General features: G+C 39.1%; 1 protein-coding gene across 1 annotated transcript in view; it reads left to right on the forward strand.

Moving 5' to 3' along the window:
* The window catches only part of LOC104756543 (phosphatidylinositol 4-phosphate 5-kinase 1-like), a 2,564-nt gene extending 2,157 nt beyond the window's left edge, over positions 1-407 (forward strand). The window contains exon 4 of the mRNA XM_010479149.1: positions 291-407. Within this exon, the coding sequence (XP_010477451.1) occupies positions 291-309 (19 nt within the window). The 3' untranslated portion in view covers positions 310-407. The remainder of the gene's footprint in view (positions 1-290) is intronic.

Consider the following 619-nt stretch of genomic DNA (forward strand, 5'->3'; position numbering starts at 1 on the left):
ATTTACAGGAAACCATCGATCAGATTAGGTGCAAACATGCCAGCAAGAGCAGAACGAATGGTCCGGAGAAGCGATTTTGATCAGTATTCATCAGGAGGAGCCAGTTATCCATCTCACGGTGAGATGTACGAAGTGGTTCTCTACTTTGGAGTCATTGACATCTTGCAAGACTACGACATAACCAAAAAGATCGAGCATGCATATAAGTCACTACAAGCTGATCCTGCTTCCATCTCAGCGGTTGATCCTAAACTCTATTCCAAGAGGTTCAGAGACTTCATCAGTAGGATCTTCATTGAAGACGGCTAAAAAAGATAAGAAGGCTAAGAATTTATAACTAACATTCTCGGCTGTTTTTGCTCAACGGAAATGTGATAAAAAGCTGACTCGAGAAGGGTAAAAAAAAAGGTAATCTCAAAGATAGAAGAAAGGCAATTTGGGATTCTGTTCACGTATAATTTTGAGATGATCAAATCAGTTAAGTTTTGGGGTGGGGTGGGGGTGGGGGGGGGGCTTTATTTATTTTTGTGGTGAGCCGTTTATATATATGATTTATATATGTGAATATAGATTGTGAAGGTTTTTTTAGTACATATAGGCAGACAAGAAATTACAAGTA

This window comes from Camelina sativa, chromosome 17 (genome assembly GCF_000633955.1).
Source record: "Camelina sativa cultivar DH55 chromosome 17, Cs, whole genome shotgun sequence".
Classification (NCBI taxonomy): domain Eukaryota; kingdom Viridiplantae; phylum Streptophyta; class Magnoliopsida; order Brassicales; family Brassicaceae; genus Camelina; species Camelina sativa.